This window comes from Pleurodeles waltl, chromosome 7 (assembly GCF_031143425.1).
Source record: "Pleurodeles waltl isolate 20211129_DDA chromosome 7, aPleWal1.hap1.20221129, whole genome shotgun sequence".
In the NCBI taxonomy this organism is placed as follows: domain Eukaryota; kingdom Metazoa; phylum Chordata; class Amphibia; order Caudata; family Salamandridae; genus Pleurodeles; species Pleurodeles waltl.
This window is the reverse complement of record NC_090446.1, coordinates 530,341,712-530,361,075: the sequence shown is the minus strand read 5'-3', so window position 1 is coordinate 530,361,075 and position 19,364 is coordinate 530,341,712. Positions and strand designations below refer to the sequence as shown.

General features: G+C 48.4%; 1 protein-coding gene across 1 annotated transcript in view; it reads right to left on the bottom strand.

The window, feature by feature from the left end:
• Positions 1 to 19,364, bottom strand: part of LOC138304294 (zinc-binding protein A33-like) — a 160,270-nt gene that overhangs the window by 132,780 nt on the left and 8,126 nt on the right. The window contains exon 2 of the mRNA XM_069244239.1: positions 14,019 to 14,124. Coding sequence (XP_069100340.1) covers positions 14,019 to 14,124 — 106 coding nt within the window. The remainder of the gene's footprint in view (positions 1 to 14,018; positions 14,125 to 19,364) is intronic.

Here is a 19,364-nt window from a genome sequence, read left to right as displayed (position 1 = left end):
GCATTCCAGCCCTGGAACTATTGCTTACTGCTTCCTCCAGCCCCAGTATGCAGATCTGCAGAAAGGTGGCAAAATAAGGAAATTGCTATAGTAGGGATCGAAACTCCAAGTATTCAAGCCCTACTATGGTAGTAGCCCTGGCATAATCAGAGAGGCTATTAATTGCTGCCATAATTTGTCGCCACACTACATGGCACCAAAGGGACAAGTAGATCTTTTTACAGGACAAGTAGATTTGAGAAGCAACCTGTCCCCTGGACAAGTAGATATTTTAATAAATTACACACCCCTGGTTACTACCTGTGGATTCCTCACCAAAAGAATTCTCCCCTCGCGCCAGCCTCGACGGAAATTTCTTCTAGCTCTGCACGTCGACGATGACGTCACAAACGCCCGACTCCACTCGACGCCACATGACGTCATCCAGGCAATAAGAAGCCCTCGTCGACATGCAGACATCAGTTATCACCATTTTTTACGTGCCATAGAGGCGAACAGGTTAAACCTAAAGAGTACACATTCATCCAGAAAAGATGAAAATAAAAACAATTAATATAAAACTCAATAAAAATCACAGTTTCGAATGCTCAAGCCGAGACAGAAATAAATATATATCTATATGTACAATTCCAGTCCAAAATGTCCTTCTCACTATTTTAAATTGCAAAGGAAAAGTATATACAATGAAAACAGCCATAAGCATGTGAAAGCTATATACATATATATACAAGTCCAAGGATGCGCACCCAAAGAGATCTTGGCTTGACCAGTCAGGCAACGGGGAGGTGGGTGGGACCGTGAGGAATCCACAGGTAGTAACTGTATCCACCAGAAAAAGCGTTACCAAAGGTAAGTAACTTATTCTTCTGATGGATACACCTACCTATGGATTCCTCACCAAAAGAATTGAGTCCCCAAGCAGTATCACCTCCGGTGGTGGGCGCCCGAATGGTCAAACCAAGAAATCCTGCAGCACCGAGCGAGCAAAATGGCCATCCCTCCTGACCTCAGAGTCCAAACAGTAATGCTTGGCAAAAGTATGGAGGGATGCCCAGGTCCCTGCCCTGCAGATGTCAGCCACAGGAACACCTCTAGCCAAAGCTGATGAAGCTGCCTTGGCCCTGGTGGAATGGGCACAAAGCCCCACAGGTGGATCTCTCTTCGCCAAAGAATAGCAGATCTTAATAAATAGAATGACCCGCCTGGATAGCGTTCTCTTGTGGACTGCTCTACCTTTCCTCTTCCCCACGTATCCAACTAAGAGCTGTTCATCCTGTCTGAACTCTTTCGTCCTGGCGACGTAGAAGCTCAGTGCTCTTCGCGGATCCAGCCGGTGGAGCCTCTCTTCCTCCTTGGATGGGTGAGGTGGAGGGTAAAAGGAAGACAGGGTAATTGACTGCCCCAGGTGAAAGGGTGTAACAACCCTCAGTAGGAAAACCGCCTTGGTCCTCAACACCACTTTGTCCTTGAAGAAGGAAAGGAATGGGGTTTCTACAGTTAGAGCCTGAAGCTCACTAACCCTTCTGGCAGATGTTATTGCCATTAGGAAAACAGTTTTAAATACTAGGAACCGTAAAGAACAAGAGTGCATGGGTTCAAACGGGGCCCCCATAAGAAAAGTTAAAACCAAGTTAAGGTCCCACTGAGGCATAACAAATGGCGTGGGCGGATATTAATGAGTCCCTTTAGAAACTTTAAAACAATTGGTGATTTAAAGAAGGATGGTTGATCAGGAAGGCACAGAAAAGCAGATAGTGCAGATAGATAACCCGTAACAGTGGCAACTGAAAAACCTTTCTGTGCCAAATAGAGCGCAAATGACAAAATGTCAGATAAACCAGCTCTTAAACGATCTAAAGTATTCTCTCCACACCAGCTTGTAAACTTAGCCCAATGTTTTGCATAGATTGACTTGGAGTGTCGGCTGGCCGACAGACTAACTTCCACCACATCTGGATGGAGAGAAAAGGAACTCCGATTGCCCCGTTCAATCTCCAGGCATGAAGATGCAGGCTCTGGAGGTGGGGGTGTAGAATCTGACCCTGCGACTGCAAGAGGAGGTCCACCCTGCAAGGGAGACGGAGCGGAGGGCACTGAGAGAGTTGGAGTAGGTCCGAATACCACACCCTTCTCGGCCAATCCGGAGCTATTAAGATGACTTGAGCTCGGTCTTGGCAGATTTTCCTGAAAACTCGAGGAATCAAGGGTATGGGGGGAAACGCGTAAAGCAACTGACCCTTCCAGGACTTCTGAAACGCGTCCCCTAGAGCTCCTTGCACCGGATACTGGAGGCTGCAAAACAGTGGGCACTGCGCATTCTCTTGAGTTGCAAACAGATCTATTTGTGGATATCCCCACATCTGGAAGATATACAGAACTAGATCTGGATGAAGACGCCACTCGTGGTCGACCGAGCTGCGTCGACTGAGAATGTCTGCACGCACATTCAGGACTCCGGCCAAATGATGTGCAATCAAGCAGATCTTGTGGTACTGAAGCCAGGACCAGAGCTGAAGAGCTTCTCTGCAGAGAAGATACGACCCCACTCCTCGCTGTTTGTTTATATACCACATCGCAGTCGTGTTGTCCGTTAGAACCTGGACTGACTGACCGCGAATGGAAGGGAGGAAGGCCTTGAGTGCCAGCCGTACTGCCCGCAATTCTAATAGATTGATGTGTAATTTCTGTTCTACTGGAGACCAAAGGCCTTTGATCGCCATGTCCCCCATATGAGCTCCCCACCCTAGAGTGGAAGCATCCGTTACCACTGAGGTCACTGGTGGGGGTAGCGAGAACGGCCTTCCTTGAGACAGGTTGTCGACCGCTGCCCACCATTGAAGATCCACTGCAGTGTCTCTGGAGATCTTTATTGAGTCCTCGAGAGCCTCTTTGTGCTGAAACCACAGCCTGCGGACGCACCACTGGAGAGCCCTCATGTGCCAGCGTGCATGAGTGACCAACAGTATGCAAGAAGCAAACAGACCGAGCAGACGAAGGACTTTGAGGATTGGAACTACCGCTCCATTTTGAAACATTGGAATCAAAGCCTGTATGTCCTGAACCCGCTGGGGCGGAGGAAAGGCCCGTTTCAATGTCGTGTCCAATACTGCCCCTATGAACAGGAGGCGTTGAGGGCTCCAGGTGAGACTTGGGTACATTGACTGAAAACCCCAGGTCGTACAACAATTGAGTCGTCGACTGGAGATGGCACCGCACGAGCTCTGGAGTATTGGCTTTGATCAACCAATCGTCCAGATAAGGAAACACAGCGATCCCCTTTCTTCTGAGCTCTGCCGCTACCACCGCCATCACCTTCGTGAAGACTCGAGGTGCTGAAGTAAGACCAAACGGGAGGACCGCAAACTGATAATGTTGCGATCCCACCACAAAACGGAGATACTTCCTGTGAGATCTGTGGATCGGAATATGAAAATACACGTCCTGCAAATCGACCGACACCATCCAGTCCCCTTCGTTCAATGCCAAAAGAACCTGTGAGAGGGTCAGCATTTTGAACTTTTCCTGTTTGAGGAACCAATTCAAAATCCTCAAGTCTAAAATCGGTCTTAGCCGACCATCCTTTTTGGGAATCAGAAAGTATCTTGAATAGAACCCCTGACCCCTCTCTTGCTCGGGAACCAACTCTATTGCATCTTTTTGTAATAGGGATAATACCTCCTGCTGTAACAGAAGATGATCTTCCGAACTGAAGGATGGGCGGGGCGGGAGGAAATTCTCGAAACGGAAGAGCGTACCCCTTCTTCACAATGTCGATGACCCAGGAGTCTGATGTTATGACCTCCCACATTGGAAGAAAAAGGGAAAGTCTCCCCCCTACTGGAGACGAATGGACAGGGAATGGTGGAGGACTATGGCTGCTTTCCTTGCTGCACCCCTCCCGAGGAAGAGGCAGAGTGCTGCAAGGTGGCTCCTCTCGTACAGACTCTGCTCCTGAAGGATCTGTAAGGCAGGGTAGAAGCAGTTTGTTGTGGTCCTTGCAGTCTTCCTCGAAAGGAACCACGACCAAAACCTTTAAATCTGCGAAAGCCTCTAAAGGTGGATGAGGCCGACGTCTGGAGTCCCAAGGATCTAGCTGTTGCTCTGCTCTCTTTAAAGCGTTCTAAGGCAGAGTCAGCCTTAGAACTGAAGAGCCTTTCCCCATCAAACGGGAGATCCAGGAGCGTAGCCTGCACGTCTGTTGAGAAGCCAGATGATCTGAGCCAAGACTGCCTTCTAGAGACTATGGTCGTGCCCATAGCCCTAGCCACCGAGTCCGAAGTGTCCAAACCAGACTGGATGACTTGCGTCGCAGCCGCTTGAGCATCCGAAAAGAGTTGCAGCATCTCTTGTGATACATTAGGATGGCCCTTTGCCTCTTCCATAAGGGCATGTATGTAACGTCCCAGTATACATGTGGCGTTAGAAGATTTCAGGGCCATACTGCACGATGAAAAAGTCTTTTTAGCCGTTTGGTCCATCTTTTTCGACTATCAGCAGGAACCCCAGGAAACGAGCCAGGAGAGGATCTGGAGGAACATGACGCTTTGACTACAAGGCTCTCTGGAGTTGGTTGCCTGGAGAGAAACACCGGATCCCCAGGCGCCATCCTGTAACGCCGAGCCACCGCCCTGTTGACTGCAGCAGTGGATACAGGCTTCATCCAAATATCCTTTATAGGGTCCAGCAGAGCCTCACTGAATGGAAGAAGAGGCTCAGCAGAAGCAGATGTTGGATGGAGGACCTCAGTCAGCAAATTTCTCTTCACCTCCGCGGTGGGAAGAGCAATATACAAAAAGTCTGCAGCTTTACGAATGACCTTATGGAACGTCACTGCCTCCTCTGATCTCTCCAGGAGAAGCTAGATCCCACTCCGGGGTAGTGTCCAGGCCGCTAGCTGAGTCTAGACCCTGGAAGTCACCTGAGGGCTCAACAACTTCTCCTTCCTCCAGGTGTTGCCTTGCGTACTCTTCTTCCAAGAGACGGAGGGCCAGACGCCTTGATCTAAGTCTGGACCCCAAGCCTGGAGTCGACAAGGCGTCAGCCGACGCCGAAGACCTCCGTCGGCGCAGAGCCTCGGATCCGTCCGAAGCCGGAGGCTCCGGCTCCACAGTGATCCTAGACGTCGATGGGATCCGAGGCATATCCACCGGCGCCGTAACAGGTGTAGCCATCGGCGCCGCTTCAGATGCAGTAGACAAACGGGGTGAACGGCTCCGACTTGAAAGACGCCGGAACACCCAAATCGTAGGCCAAAGGACCAGACGGACCTGCGTGACTTCCACCCGGCGCCATGGAAGCAAAGATGTTAAACATAGCGTTCAAAAACGCTGCAGGATCCGATCCCAGAGTCGGGAAAGCCGGGTACTGTTGTCGCTGCACCGGCAAAGCCTCCGAAGAGGGTCCGGGTAACTCCTGGCCAGGAGAACCTTCAGGCCTCTGGAGAGGCTCGACCTCAAAGACCGACCCGGGTGACGTCGGGGTCATCGGAGGAGGAGGGGTGACGGTCGGGCTTATCTCCCACGTCAGCTGACGCCGAGCCGACGGAGAAGCCGATCTAGACCTGGACCGACCCTTGCTCGATCGGCGCCGAGATCCATAAAGGCGCCGAGCGCCACTATGATGGTGGCGAGACCTCGAGGATATCGACGAAGACTCCCTCCTATGACGCCTCTCTTCTTCTTGGACCGAGCGCCTCTCTTTCTTTGAGCACCTTAGGGTTCATGCGCTGGCACGAACCGCACGCCTCGACCTCATGATCTGAACTAAGGCACCAGAGGCAGTTATCGTGGGGGTCGGTAACCGACATCCGACCCCCACATTGGTTACAAGGTTTAAAGCCGGATTTTCTGAGCTGCAACATCGTAACCGTCAGTTAGTAACAGTAGCTCCCTGTGAGCCTTGAAGAAACAACCGTTATTCGGGCACGGAAAAAAGGGAACCGACGTCTGCACGTCGACGAGGGCTTCTTATTGCCTGGATGACGTCATGTGGCGTCGCGTGGAGTCGGGTGTTTGTGACGTCATCGTGCAGAGCTAGAAGAAATTTCCGTCGAGGCTGGCGCGAGGGTAGAATTCTTTTGGGGAGGAATCCACAGGTAGGTGTATCCATCAGAAGGGGCTGGTTAGGACTCTTATCTGGGACAGGATTTTAAATTATGCTTCAATCTAACCAAACTGGATAGTGGATAAAATTCAGCTGCGAGACTGCAATTAAAGTGCCTTTGATGCATTACAAATTATAACAAACATTGGTCTCAAAAATAGATTTACATGCTTCTGCCCAAATAAATCAAAGTATATGCTCTTCATAACTAACATTCTTGGCTGTGCTACCTCTTATCCCTAAATGAGGTAAAGATGCTGCAAGTCAGTCAAGGAAATGGCGCTATCCTTCAAGCACACCAAGAGGAAACCTCCATTTTATCAGATGTGGCTGCTGTGTAACTATAACCTGTGAACTTTCGCCTCCCCCTCAAATCTGCAGCGATGGCTAGGACAAATAAAAACGTCTCATCAGCATGCCACTGTCCACTCCCTTACTACATATAGTACTTTTACCCAAATGAGGCTTAAGTTGCTACAGAAGCCAGGTTCACTTGCCACCATCCTCTGAACCAGCAAACATGGGTGGCTAACTCCTTAAGAGGCAGGTTCAGCTCTTCCTTATCGCTTAAACCACAGGACAAGGTACCAGAGCACTTATGTGGCATGAATATCAGGAGGGGCGGCATGGTCTCCTGCTGCTGAGGAGAGAAAATAATCACTGATGTGGTGTGTTCGAAACTGGTACCTAACTTGTGTGATTTTTAGTGTACCACTCAGTTGAAACAGAGAAAAGCGGTAGTACCATTATGCAACAAACAACCTACAAACACGAGCATGCTGCTCCAGACATATAACCTACCCTAATGTATCAACCATCCTACAAATGCATGGTGGCTCCAAATTGCGTTGATTTGCTGCCAAAAGTTATGGCAAGTGCCCTTTTGTGGTTGCCCTGTGTTTAACAGGCTGAGGATACCAGAGTCTCCCCAAATCTATGAACTATGGTTGTGTCCTTGAACCCGTTTTATTAATTAGTGTATTTTTTTTTTTAATAAACAAAGCTTATTGTTTTTAAGATAAAAATCACCAAACAATTGGCACAGACAGTACGGCAAGATACCATTCTAAGCATCTTTGACAATTGACAATAAAGCGTTTAAAGCATTTGAAACATTTCAGGGGACATACATCACTTCATTTCTTGACTGGTCGAAACACCGGCACTGACTTATGGTAACAACCCCAGCCACCTACCCCATACCCTCTCATATTTCCGGGGACAAACCCTCAATTCATACACCAGTTTTTCTTGATTTGCACACCAGTCCACCCCCCCCTTCTCCATTTTTGGAGGGATGAACCCGAGGGCGAGCTCCAGGCCGCAGCAATGTCTCTTTTGGCGACTAGCAAGGCCGTACCAGCAAAGGCACAATTTGCCCAGGAGCCCCACCCCCCCCATGCCCTCCATCACCCCCAATAAGATTAATTTGGCAAACATCTGCAGCTCCAGCTCTTTCACCGCACTTATTTCCTGGATTACCTTACCCCAGTATGTTTGCATTACTGGACATGACCACACCATGTGGAAAAAGTCTGCTGGCTCCCCTGCACATCGGGGACATTGGGGCGAAGACCAGCTCGGCAGACGTCAGATATGCTCTGTGCAAATAGTAAAACTGCACTGTGCAAAGTTTCGCTGACAGCTAGCACCCTAGGCGCCATCAGCGCTTCCGTCCATTCTGTTTCATCAAAGGCCCCCACCCATGACTCACTTCGCCCTTGTCAAGTCCAAGCCTCCCAGTGCATTATTAACTAACATTTTATAGACCTGGGAAACTCCTTTTCCTCCTAGATTCCCCATGAGTAGTTTGGCCTAGAGTCGGCTGGACTCTGGCAGAGGGCCTGCTGCAGACAGGTGTGTTCCGAAGGCATGCCGAAGTTGAAGGTATCTGAAGAATTGCGTTCAAGATAACTGGAAGTCTGCCTGTAGTTCCTGAAATGTTTTCAGTGCATCACCCTTCCACACATCCCCTACCAGTGAAATGCCCAACAAGTCCCACTCCGCAAAACCCTCCAACGCCGCCGTTGCACTCAGCCACCCCTGCCACAATGGAGTTTGAAGAGTGACAACAGTGTTCCAACGGGTATGTCGTAACACAGCGCGCCAGGCCAAGAAAACCCCCCTAGTAATCGCTTTCATGTCCTGGGGGAGGGGCGCACCGTATAACACATCAAGAATACAGTACGTGGGAAGCCCAAAGTCTCCAACTCTACCTGAGAGGCCGGGTCTGCCCATCCCCCATTGAACCAATCATGAATCACCAACAACTGGGTTGCCAGGTAGTATAGATAAGGATCCGAGGCGCCTACGCCCCCATCATACAATCATCTCTGGCAGTGTTGCGCAGCCACCCAGTGCCTGGCCCCTTTCCATAGAAACGCGGTAGCGCTCTCCAGGGCAGGAAACCATGAGCGTGGTATCGGGAGGGGAAAGTTCTGGAAAACTTACAAGAGCCTAGGTAAGACCATCATCTTGTATAGGGCAATGCAGCCCATTACATTTAATGGCAGAGCCTGCCACCTCTGCAGGTCCGTCTTGATACGTACAAGGAGCGGGTCCAGATTCTTGGCCCATGTCAGCTCTGGCAGAAGGGTCACCCAAGTGCAGAGATATTTAAAACAATCTGAATAGAGGTATTGTGTCTTGCCAATCAAAACAGTCACGAGTGCTCACCAAGTGGACCAACACTTAATTTGCAGGGTTAATTTTTAGTCCGGACGCCTGTTAGTAGCGCCGTAAGAGATGGAGACCTCGTGGGCCTGATGTACATGGGAGAACCAGGTACAACAGGACATCATCAGCGTATAAAGCTATCCTGTCCTCCCAGGAGCGTCCCCATCTCCTGCCGCAGTATATTGGGTCTGTCCTGATCATCTCAGCCAATGGGTCAACGACTAGGGTAAATAGATGAGGAGACAACAGGCAACCCTCTCTCCTGCCCCGACAAACTTCCCCATCCTGAATTTTAGGGACGATCTCAGAGGACCAATGGTGGGACACTAACCAGTATAACAACTTTCCAGTTTTATCCCCCCCAACCATAGACCCTTGCAGTGCTCGCCCACCACAAAAACTTTGCGGCTTCTCAGGATACATTTCTAATTTCCTCACGTATGAGTAGAAGCTGTCGCGATATCCCATTGCGGGGTTCTGCCACTGAAGCATTCTCCAAACTCATCGCCCGCATTTCCAACTGCTCGATATCTTGGGCTCTTGAGCGCTCTCGCAACAGGACTCTGGCCGCCCCCTGCAGTACTGCCTTACTTGTGGCCGACAACGATGGGTCCGTGGTCTCTCCCAGAACCCTAACGGGAAAGTACTTATGCTGCACCTGCCTCAGCCGCTCAAAATAGGTCTCGTTCTGTAGATACCAAGCACTGAGCCGCCACAGAGGCCGAATCAGTGCCTGAGTGGGGCCCACTGCAAATCGAAGGGGCGCATGATCAGAGATACCTCGCACTAAAATGTCGATGTGAAAGGCTGGTATAATCTGTACTAGGCAAAAGTACCAAGTCAATTCTAGATTGCGAGCCGTGGGCCACCGAGGTGGGAGTGGACTGCCGCAGTCTCGGATGCCATACCTGCCAAGCATCAGAGTCCCGTAGCCGAGAGCCAACCCGTGAGTCCCGCCACCATAGCACGTCTGAGCCAAGAGCAGACCGGCCACATCCAAAGTGGGGTCTGGAGCCACGTTGAAGTCCCCTCCCAGCACAGTGAGCCCCGAAGGCAGATCCAGGAGTAACTGGGTTAGGGTTCCTCGCACTAATGCCAGTGGGGCGTAGACACTGACCACATTAACCGTGACACCCTCTATCTTTCCCGTGATGGCAACATAGCGGCCCTGCCGATCCCTCCAAACCCGAATTGTCGTCATGGGGAAGGAACGATGCAACAGAATCGCCACCCCCACTGCCCCCGCTCAAACCCTGCATGGTACACTCTGTCAAAACCTCTTCGGGCCAGGAAGGGGCAGCGCTCGCCCGAGAGGTGTGTCTCCTGCAACAGGAGCATATCAGGTCAGTATCTGTGTATGAAGGTAAATACTGCAGTGCGCTTGATTTTATCTAGGAGACCATTAACAGTCCATGAGATGACCTGTGTTGGACTCATCGGAATGGTTATTATTGGGTGTCGCTAAGCTACTACTAGGCGTGGCCATTTCTTGGTCCGGGGTCCTCTCCTTGTTATGCCCCTCACGGAACTGGACAAATATTCTAATTTTGTCAATTGGTTCTCTGTACCTTCTGTCTTGTGCGCTAACTAATTAAAACAAACATGCCAACACAATAGTGAACATTAACAAATGCCTTAATACAAGGGCTGAATTCCCAAGCCCCCCCCCCCCCCAACTCCCACCCCAAACTTCCTCCCAGAAGCATGTCGCCCATATATGTCATCATCTCACTCCCGAATTGCGGCCCCCCCGCCACCAGCAGCCAAGTGTCTGCAGTGATCACTTAGTGTCCATGTCCTGTTCCCCTTTGTCAGGGCTCCCCTGACCCCCATTCTCTAGGCCCACCTGGTCACTGTCTCACGTTGGGTGGGTGGGTGGGGGGGGGGGGGGGAGGAAGGAAAGGCCTTTTAGGATGGCAGAAGTAACCCCACTGCGCGCTTCTCCCCTCCGCCGCCACACACCAAGGTGCACCGCATCCACGTCCGTCCAGGGAGACCGGGCGTCCCAGCCAGCAGGTGGCTGGGAGATGAGGGGGGCTTCTCCCTCTGGGTATCGACACAGTCCCCCTCCTCAGCGCCCCGGATCACCCCTTCGTTTGCTCCGCTCCTGGGTCTCGGCTTGACCCCTTCTCGGAAGTCAGGAAGCCCTGGTCTATCTCGGGCCGGTCTCCGGGCAGGGGGGCCCACCAGCGGCACCACGAGTGTCCCTCCGCTGCTTCACTCCAGCCGCCACGCAGCCTTGGAAAAAATGGAATCCGGCGCTGCGCTGTCTCAGGGCCCCTAGCAAGGCACGCCGGTCTCGCCCGCCAGCCGCCATCTTCGGTGAGGGCAGCCCCGCTCGATTGCCGCCATGCAGCCGGCCGAGGAGCCGGGTGACGTCTCCAAGCTGCCCGGGGGGGCGCGAGGCCCCTGGAGTGGGAAGGCGCCGCCGATAAAGGCGGATGACGTAGGGGTCCGAAGCACTAGAGAAGTGCGACCACCATCTTAATGCCTTAATTAGTGTATTTTTTATTTTCCTGAAAACCTCGCACAGATTGGCATTAAAAATGTAGGTGAGATTATGCTGTTCAAGATTCCATCGGGGTTATAGTAGCTTAATGCATGTGAACACATAGAAGAATATTTCCTCAACAGTACATACTAGCAAAACCAAAGCTGTTTTTGGGTAGTCCATAATTTATTATGTAAGGTCACCCTTAGCCCTTTTACCTTATTGGACTGGAAATCTAAAAATAACAGAAGCATAAGGCAATGCACATGACATTTCTTCAAACTGTCAAGCATAGAGCGGCATGCACCCTTTGTCCCGCAATAACATCCCAAGGTTGACCTTAAGTCCCATTCTTGGACCATTCTAGGAGCGGAAAATACAAAGTAAACATAGCTAGGAGAGCAAAGTTTTTTTTTAAATATTACTGCTGCAATCAATTTGCAAGCCAGTGATCGCAATCTTGCAAAAGCCATTGCAACCTTGGCTTAAAGGTGTTGTGTGTACAATCTCAACACTCTATGGCAGATACATGTAGGATATAGCTTTACAGAAATATTAGCACTTCCGAAAGCAATGCACAGAGGATCAGAGATTCATCAGTTCTGGGGTAGAATTCATGGTTATGCCTAGAACAGGAGTCCATTCGCCTGCGTCAGAAACAGTACTTCGGTTACAAGAATATTTTGGCTTCTAGAAGAATAGTTTGATTCCTAGAACCAATACAAAGAAGCCAAATACAGACAAGCCTAATGCCCTTACCAAGAACGCCACAAACTGGCAACAGAGAAAGTGCTCGGCTACAGAAGTATCAGCCTAGGTTAGTGTTTTACTCACAAGAGCGATCAAAACTCTGTAGTTGGAAAAGATGCTCACTAATAACTACACTAATTGAGTCTGCTGAACTAGAACATTGTTTTACAGACCTGCACAGCTTCCATGCCCAACCAACAAAGAACATATCATTAAAACATATAAAATGAAGTAGGCTATTTGGAGCAAGAACCAGAGATTTCCATTGAGTGGAATGGTAGCTATATATATGGCTATCAATTTTTTATTTTTTTTTATTTGTACTACCTATTCATATTTATGGCTTCAAAGAGGTTAATAAACTATTTCAGCATTTCCCAAACTGTGGGTTGAGACCCACTGGTGGGTCAATTTGTTGAGTCGCCAACATCCTAATCTTTATCCAAGTAATATTTAAAATGATTATCCATGTTTGTGCAACAGCAGAAAGGTGCAGAACAATGTCCCTACGTCACGTTTTGAAACAAACCCTTGCAAGAATTCGCTAGCAAGACTTTGGATAAACTTTCCAGTATTTGTTGCTACTGTTTTTTTTTTTACTTCAAAGAGAAATTTCAACCGAGAAGGCGTTCAGTATTCATAATCATACACAACCATGCTACTTGTGTATGACTTTTACACAAATTAAGAAATATGGATGTGACCCAACAGCCAGATCTGCCTACTTTTGGATCTGGAAAACCAGGTTAAAGTCTCAGCATTGGCTCAACATCCTTTGATTTTGAGCAAATTAATTTTTCTCATATGCTTATAATAAAAGCAATCTGATGCTCATAATGTGCTCAAATGCCATTGAGCAGTGTTGTTTGTGATAGATTATATATATATTTTTTTTTTTTCAAAATGCACAACTGGGTCTCGTTTTACCACAAAAATGGACATGAGGCCGTACTCAATACCTGCTACAGAAGGGATTTCTCAAAATCCCTGGTATCAACACAAAGATTTTTCAGATGCCATATGATCTTAGTGACCAAATGCCACAGATCGGCACCCAACTCTGAAAAGTGTTTCAGCTCCAGTACAGTTTACCATCGGCCCATCTTATGGGCAGATCAGTATCTTGGCCACAACCCAATACATAAGGGCATGGTCAAGGTTGTGATGTTTACAAACAACTGCGGTTACTACAATTTAAAAAATATGTTCATTAAAGCTAAGTAGGTCGCACATGTTTGCCATTCTAAAAACTGGGTTTTGGTTCTAAAAAGTCTGATAAGCACTAGTTTAGAGACAATCTGAAATAAGGCTTTTCATGAATTAACATTGAGAGAAATACACGCCAAAAGGGTGAATTCAGCTTCAAAAAGGCAACCTTTGTGAATTCTTACTTGACCACTAAAGACAGCACGTCACCCAGCTCTAATATTGCTAGGCTTTTTAAGCCTGCTGAACATAAAGTCTCATTTTAATTGAAGCATAATCCAGGGATTGCCAAATTCTAGAAATATCTACTTCTCACAGGGGGAGAAGGTGACCTACAGCGCGTGAAAGACTGGTGCAAAAAAAAAAAAAGTGCAACATTGTGTCATGATCTGCAGAGAGTCTGCCAGAGTCCCATTGGTGGCCAAACACCTAACCTACTGCGCCATGTTTAAAAAGCCTTAGACTTCTATTACCTTAGGATATATGCATATTCTAAAATCCATACAGAGTCTTTAAAACCATGACAACACTTTAGCTGAAAAAAATAGGGACTGAGGTTTTACCCATTCAAATTAAACGCACAACATGCCAGCACTATTATTCCACTACATAAACATTCATTTTATGTTGTCAATATGCAAATGGGAGTTCCAGTTTAATTTCCCTCACAAATATATAGAGCTGTACTCCTGAAGTCACAACCACACTCCGACTTGGAAATGCACTTCTTCCAGCCTCCTCCAGGACTGCAGCGGCTTGCTATGGCAACAGGTAAAACCACACCAATCCTTACCATCACGTTCTGTGTTTGAACTCTGGATCCCAGGGCTACAATCCGGAGTTGATGAACTCCGCTGCAAGACCTCTGACAGCTCTTGATCCACTGCAAATGTGAACACCTAAAATAAAAAAGGGTTGGCAGGAGAGTTAAACGACAATATACTTTTCAATTACAAATGGAGAGACCAATACAGCCTTTGTTTAATTCAAATAATTGTTTTTACACTGGATGAGGAACAAAATTAGCATACGAGCTATTGTTACTTCACACCCACTTACTTTAGCTGTGAGGTTGCTACCTAAAAAGAGCAAGGGGCAAGCAGATCACAAAGTATGGTGGCAAGATGGGTCTTTATCCCAGGTGGCTCGGGTGAGCACCACCATAAAGATATTATATTACCAAGCATTCCAACAAGCAACCCCTCTAATGGCGAATGCTGCATTTGCAAACTTTAAGTCACTAAGCAGCACAGAGAGTGCTTGCATGACTAAGTACAAACCACAGTGGCAAATAAAAATGTAAAATGCAACGTCACCAAAACTTAGGCCGAGAGTCAAGTCAAATCTGGGCGTTACCTAAAGCTCACTAGTTCCTAATTCAGATCATAATGTAAATCTTTAGGGGTGGAAGCCATCCATCAGTTATACATATGGTCTAACTGGATGTCAGGGGGAATGGAAAACCTTCACTTAAAAAAAAAAAAAAAAAAAAAAAACACACTTAAGGCCTTTTCTGCATCCCCCCGGCCGGGGGCAGAAACCTCTAGGCACCAGGGATCATTTTTATTTTTTTTGTTAGAGATGGGGAGCGACCCCTTAGGCAAGGGTCGCTCCCCTAGGGGGAAAATTATATTTAGCCCATTTCTGCCCCCTTTGGGGGCAGATTGGCCTATTTTTATGAGGCCAATATTCCCCCAAGGGGGACAAACCACTAGACACCAGGGAGTTTTTTTTTTTTTCCCCGTGAATTTCACGCAAGTGTCGCTCCCCTGGGGGGGAAATTTTAGGACATTTCTGCCCCCCCTGGGGGTGCAGATCATCCTATTTTAACTAGGCCGATCTGCCCCCAAGGGGGGGCAGAAACCACTAGGCAACGTTTTTTGTTTTTTGTTTTACAGATAGGGAGCGACCCCTTAGACGAGGGTCGCTCCCCTGGAGGGGGAAATTGTATTAAGGCCATTTCTGCCCCATCGGGCGATTTTAGGTCAATCTGCCTCCAAGGGGGGCAGAAAGCACTAGGCATGGGGAATCTTTTTTTTGCGCCAATGTCACGCAAGTGTCGCTCCTCGGGGGGGGGGGGGTCAAATATACTTTAGGCCATTTCTGCCCCACCCCCCTATTGTTATTAGGCCAATCTGCCTCCCCGGGGAGTGGGCAGAAGCCTCTAGGCGCCAGGGATAACATTTTGGGGGGATTTTTTTTGTTGGTTTCGTTTTTTTTATAGAGGTGGGGAGCGTCCCCTTAGGCAAGGGTCGCTACCCGGGGCGGGGGCGGTGGGGGGGAGCAAATTTATGTTAGGCCTTTTCTGCCCCCCCGGGGGCAGATCGGCCGATTTTTGTTAGGCCTATCTGCCCCCATGGGCAGAAACCACTTTGGCGTGTGTGTATGCATGTGTTTTCTTTAGGGGGGCAGCCCCTTGGGTAAGGATCGCTCCCCATGGGGGCACATTAATGTGGGCCATATCTGCCCTCATTGGGGGCAGATGGGCTTATTTTTGGAAGGCCCATCTGCCCCCAAGGGGGGGCAGAAAGGCCACTAGAGGCCAGGGAAGTTTTTTTTTTCCAAAATAAGAGGGTGGGGGTATGGCGATACCCCCACCCCAAATAAATGGGCCTAAGTTGTTCTGCCGGTTACCCCTGATCCGCAACCCAGGGGGGGGGGGGGGGGGGGGGGGGGCAGAAAGTCTACTAGATGCCAGGGAATTAAAAAAATATATATATATATTGGGGTGGTGGCTACCAACCAGTATGGGCCTGGTCACGCCCCCACCTCAAATGAAGGGGGTAACAGTCTTTCACCTCTCCCCCGCACTCTAAAACATCTTATCCCACAACAAGAAGACATTTGATTATTTTGGGTTTTAGTTTTACATTTGGGCCATGAGAGCTTGGCTTACTCTCAAAATCGTCCCACTTGGAATGGTGACCTAGACACATCTGAAAACTAAACATCTGGGTGATTCCAGGGTGGTGTGTTTCACATGCACCCTGCACCATTTTTGGACCCACAATCCCCTGCAAACCTCCAACTTTGCTGGAAATCACACATTTTTCCCATGTTTTTGTGATGGAACCTTCCGGAATCTGAAGGAATCCACAAAATTCCTACAACCCAGTATTGTCACATCTATACCGATAAAGATTCTGCTGCACTTGTCAGCCTATTGGTTCCCCCTCAATATCGACATGTTTTTGGCTCTTCCCTTTCACAAGCACTTAGCCCACCAACACAAATGAGTTATCATTTTTACCGGGAGACTGAGGGGAACATTGGGTGGTATGAAATGTGTCCAAGTGCGGTGATCCCACACAGAAATGTGGGAAAAATGTGATTTTTTTTTAGCTAAATTTGAGGTTTGCTGAGGATTCTGGGTAAGAAAACATTGGGGGATCCACACAAGTCACACCTCACTGGACTCCCTCGAGTGTCTAGTTTTCAGAAATGTCTGGGTTTGGTAGGTTTCCCTAGAAGGCTGCTGAGCCCAGGGCCAAAAACAGGTAGTTTGTATTTGATAATTTTGATGTGTCCAGATAGTGTTTTGGGCCATTTCCTTTTCGCGGGCAGTAGGCCCACCCACAAAAGTGAGGTACCATTTTTATCGGGAGACTTGGGGGAAACGCTGGGTTGAAGGAAATTTGTGTCACCGGAATGAGGAAAAAGTGTTTTTTTGGCTAAATTTTGAGGTTTGCAAAGGATTCTGAGTATCAGAACCTGGTCAGAGCCCCACAAGTCACCCCATCTTGGATTCTCCTAGGTGTCTAGTTTTCAAAACTGCGCAGGTTTGCTAAGTTTCCCTAGGTGCCGGCTGAGCTAGAGGCAAAATCCACAGCTAGGCACTTTTAAAAAAACAGCTCTGTTTTCTTTGTGAAAATGTGAAGTGTCCACGTTGTGTTTTGGGGCATTTCCTGTCACCAGTGCTAGGCCTATCCACACAAGTGAGTTACCATTTTTATCGGGAGACGTGGGGGAACACAGAATAGCAAAACAAGTGTTATTGCCCCTTGTCTTTCTCTACATTTTTTCCTTCCAAATGTAAGGCAGTGTGTAAAAAGAACTAGTTACTTACCTTCGGTAACGCCTTTTCTGGTGGATACACTAGTTACCTGTGGATTCCTCACGCATTGAATTTTCCCCCTTGCGCCAGCTTCCGACGGAAATTTTCTTCCTAGCTTCTGCACGTCGACGAGGACGTCACAATTGCCCACGCAACGCCGTCTGACGTCATACAGGCAATAAAAGGTCCTCGCCTGCGTGCAGACGTCAGTACCAAAAAAATTTACGTGCCTCTGAGACGAACAGGCAAATACTAACAAAATATATATATATATATATATACACACAATTGAAACAAATGCCTCAAATAAAAATCTTATATCATAACATTTAATTAAACCAAATAGAGAAAAAAAATCAGCATAAATATGTAAATACGCAAAAACATATACATATAAACTATATAATTACATCACAAATCTTTTTCAAATATATATATAACACACACACACACACACACACACACACACACACACACACACACACACACACACACACACACACACACACACACACACACACACACACACACACACAAACATAATACCAACAGGAGCTCACCCAAAATGGCCATCCCTCCTAACCTCCGAATCCAAGCAATAATGCTTTGCAAAAGTGTGGAGGGATGACCAAGTTGCGGCCTTGCAGATGTCAACCACAGGAACACCCCTAGCCAGGGCCAAAGAGGCGGACTTAGCTCTGGTGGAATGAGCTCTTATTCCATCAGCGGGTTCCTTATTTGCCAGAGAGTAGCACAGCTTAATGCAAAGAATGACCCACCTGGAGAGTGTTCTCTTGTGGACTGCCCTTCCTCTCCTTTTTCCCCACGTACCCGGTGAAGAGTTGATCTTCCAATCTAAACTCCTTCGTTCTGTCGACGAAGAAGCTCAGTGCTCTTCTCGGGTCCAAACGATGCAGTCTTTCTTCCTCTTTCGAAGGATGAGGTGGAGGATAAAAAGAGGAGAGTAATAGACTGACCCATATGGAAGGTGAAACAACCTTCCGCAAGAAAGCGGCCTTGGTCCTCAACACCACCTTATCCCCATAGAAGGATGTATACGGGGCTTAACTCACTCACCCTTCAAGCTGAAGTAATAGCAACAAGGAAAACAAATGGTCTCAAGGGGCAAGAATGCATCGGCTCAAACGGTGAGCCCATAAGAAACGTTAAAACTAGGTTCAAATCCCACTGAGGCATAATGAAAGGAGTGGGAGGATATCTATTAGTCAGGCCTCAACCTAAGGGAGATTTAAATAAAGAAGGCTGGTCAGGCGGACACAGAAAGGCTGACAGAGCCGACAAGTAGCCCATAACTGTCGCCACTGCACAACCCCTCTGTGCCAGGGACAATGCAAAAGACAAGATATCCGATAAGTGGGCACGTAAGGGATCAATTTGTTTCCCTCCGCACCAATTCACAAACTTAGCCCACCTGCTAGTGTAGATCGATTTAGTGGAGTGTCGCCTGGCCGATAAATAACATCCACTACCTCAGGTGGGAGAGAAAAGGAACTCAGGTTGCCCCGTTCAATCTCCAGGCATGAAGGTGCAGGCTCTGGAGGTGGGGGGTGTAAAACCTGCCCCTGCGATTGCGAGAGGAGGTCTGCCCAGTGAGGGAGACGGAGCGGGGGGCACAGAGAGTTGGAGAAGATCCGAATACCCTACCCTCCTTGGCCAATCCGGAGCTATTAAGATGACTTGGGCCCGGTCTTGGCGAATTTTCCTCAGAACCAGAGGAATCAAAGGTATGGGGGGGGGGGGGAGATACGTAAAGCAACTGGTCACACCAAGACATCTGAAACACGTCCCCCAACGTTACTTGCACCGGATACTGGAGGCTGCAGAACAATGGGCAGTGCGTGTTCTCCCGAGTGGCAAAAAGATCTACCCAAGGGAATCCCCACATCTGGAAGATATGCAGGGCTAAATCTGGATGAAGACGCCACTCATGATCGGTCGAGAAGTGTCGACTGAGACTGTCCGCAAGCACGTTCAAGACTCCGGCCAGATGGTTTGCTACCAAGCAAATCCGATGGTCCCTTGCCCAGGACCATAGCCGCAGAGCTTCTCTGCGGAGAAGGTACG